The sequence below is a fragment of the Myotis brandtii genome, unplaced genomic scaffold (assembly GCF_000412655.1).
Source record: "Myotis brandtii unplaced genomic scaffold, ASM41265v1 scaffold661, whole genome shotgun sequence".
Lineage (NCBI taxonomy): Eukaryota > Metazoa > Chordata > Mammalia > Chiroptera > Vespertilionidae > Myotis > Myotis brandtii.
In genome coordinates this window covers 16,045-18,876 of record NW_005370568.1, presented here as the reverse complement: position 1 = coordinate 18,876, position 2,832 = coordinate 16,045, and the positions used below count along the sequence as shown (strand labels likewise).

General features: G+C 39.8%; 1 protein-coding gene across 1 annotated transcript in view; it reads right to left on the bottom strand.

The window, feature by feature from the left end:
- LOC102260864 (membrane cofactor protein) overlaps window positions 1-2,832 on the bottom strand; it is a 73,638-nt gene that overhangs the window by 59,396 nt on the left and 11,410 nt on the right. Inside the window, exon 2 of the mRNA XM_014528935.1 lies at window positions 1,593-1,784. Within this exon, the coding sequence (XP_014384421.1) occupies window positions 1,593-1,784 (192 nt within the window). The remainder of the gene's footprint in view (window positions 1-1,592; window positions 1,785-2,832) is intronic.

Below are 2,832 nucleotides of genomic sequence, written 5' to 3'. Positions count from 1 at the left end.
GGGCTAGTTCTGGGATAGGTGCATACATGGGAGGAAGAAGTGTTTGCTGCTTTTGGACAGTTTGCTGGACAGTCTGAAAAGTTCCTGTGGAAGCAGGATGCGGTGAAGTCTGGTGTTCAGCTAGCCCTTATTGAAAAACAGCTACACTACTAGCTCTTATATTAGCACAAATCTAAAGTACCTCTGGAAGTTCATTCAAAGTTTCAACACACATTTCATTAGTTTCTGCCTTTGGCTTTGGTTAACTGATGAACTCACTGTCTCTCTTTCCCACCCTCTTGCCTATTGTAATTTAATTTAGGACCATGTCACCATGATTACTACATTTTTAATGACTATGATAGGCTAATTGTTACTAATCATATGATATAATTTTGCTTTCCTTCAAGTTAAATTTCTTTCTATTCATTGCACATCTTTTCAGTCTCCATAAAAAACCCAAGGGTTGATTGGCTGTAAGTACAACTTGATCCATAGAAAGCAAAGACGAAATCAACATTATGGAAAAGCTTAAGAAGAGAACCAAACCAAAAATGGAACCAGCAATGTTTACCTTATTCCTCCAAGGAGCAACTTACTTACCCCTCATTACAAACAAACTCAACTTGTGAACCAAGCTTGAAAGGTCCATTATTGTGGATTAGTTCGCCATTTTCGAGATCTTTTAGCTGTGGACAATGCACCTCTAAACGTAAAATTTCAAATGTGTTGTTTTATACCAATGTCAAAATAGATTTGAATAAAAATAAAAATTTTACATTGTGTTATTAAACTGATGGAAATACTTTATTATTTATTGTTATTGCATTTCTTGGGGTGACATTGGTTAATAAGGTCATATAGGTTTCAAGTGTATACACCTATGACACATGATCTGTATATTTTATTTGGGTGTGTGCCCACCACCCAAAGTCAAGTCATCTTCCACATACACTTGGTCCCCTTTACTCATTACTACCCCTGCAACCACCCACCCTTTCCTTTGGTAAGCACCAAACTGTTTCTGTGTGTATGAGTTCCAGTTTTACGTACATCTGGCCCTTAACTTATTTTCACTGACTTATTTCACTTAACTAAATTATCCCAAGCTCCATCCATGTTGTCACTAATGGCCAAACTTAACCTATTGTACGCCATAAGCGTCTGTAGACGCAAGTTTCGGACCTTCCCCCCATGCCACATGCGTCTATATAAAAACAATGTTTTCGTTATGTGGTAGCCTTGACCAACTTTAAAATCATTTTTTCATGAGAATTTTCAGCTGAAAATATTGAAGAACACCTGAATTGTAATATATTTATTTTTATTATATTCATTGCAAATTGATTTTTTAAATTAAATTCAAAATATTGTGGTATGTGGGGATGCTTTTCATTCTGGATGCTTGGTAGTTAACTGGTTAAGAGTCACATTTACCCAGAGAATGAATGGCCAAATTAAAAATTTCCTGGAGAACTTTCAAAGCCTGAAAAAATATCTTGCTACCTAAAATCTACCCATCTTGAGAATACCATCATGGTAATATTGGAGTATGCAGTCTAAAATGTATGAAAATCTTTAGAGCAATAAAAATAAAAATTTTGTGAACTTACCTGTACAACCCTCCTGGAGAGCAGGTGAATATGTGCCATCAGGCTCACAAACAGTCAGGATGATTATCGTAGGATCAATTTGCTTGTATCCTGGGATACACTCATATTCCACTGCCAACCGGTTAACAATAGGGGGTTTATGATCAATCTTGGTTTTCATAGTTTTGAATTTTGGTGGCTCACCACAGTCACCTGGGCATGAGAGAATAAGAACATGAAAGTAAATATTTTCTTTTCCACCAGCCACGGATTATGGACTGGTAGCAGGCAGGTTATATGGAAGAAATGGAAGGCCCTTTGTGAGATTTTAAGTGATTGTGCCAGGCTTTTGCCAGATTATGAACTGTGCTTGCTTTAAATAACATCCTATTAGCCTTGATTTATTTGGGATTAACCTGAATATTCTTTCAACAGTAAATTGAAGAGAGAGCACCAATATTTTTGGTTTAAAAATTTATTTATAGATATGTGCTCTTCCCATTTTTTTCTGAGTTTATTCCACACTCACCTCCCCCAAGAAGACTTCTATTGTATATAGCCCTCCATCAGAGTACTATTCCACAGTTCGAAATAGAAGAAGAGCACCAAACCAAAAATGGAACTAAAAACATTTACCTTATTTCTCTAAGGAGCAACTTAGCCCTCATTACGAACATGGTGGGAATGTGAACCAATCAGAGTTCTGTTAACGTGGGCTACTTTGACACTTAGGGGTTCTGCTGGCTGTAGACATGGCTTTTCTAAAAGACTAGTGACCTGGTGCATGAAATTCATGCACATTAAAAGGGAATTAATTAGAGGAAATATTTTAATATTGCTATTTGCCCTTTCTCTATAATAGAAGTGTCAGAGATGAAAGAAAATTAGTAAAATGTATATGAAAAATCTTCCTGATGTCAGAGTCTGGTGTGCACCATGGGAACCAGAGTCAAGTCCCCGCCCATCCACATGCACCTCTAAATTGCACAAGACCCAGACCCAGCAGTCCCAACCCCATTGGGCTAGATACATATCCAGCTGGTCCTACCCTGCAAGCCCTGCTGAGCAGGGGGTGTGGCCTCAGGTCCCCAGGCCTGGCGCCAGGGCAGGGGTTGCGGCCTGAGGTCTCCCATCAAGCCCCTTATGGCGGGTTGCACAGCCTCAGGTCCCCTGGCCTGGCGCCATGGTGGGAGTGTGGCCTCAGGTCCCCCAGCCCAGCATAGGGGCGGGGGGAGCAGCCTGAGGTCCCCTGTCAAGCCCC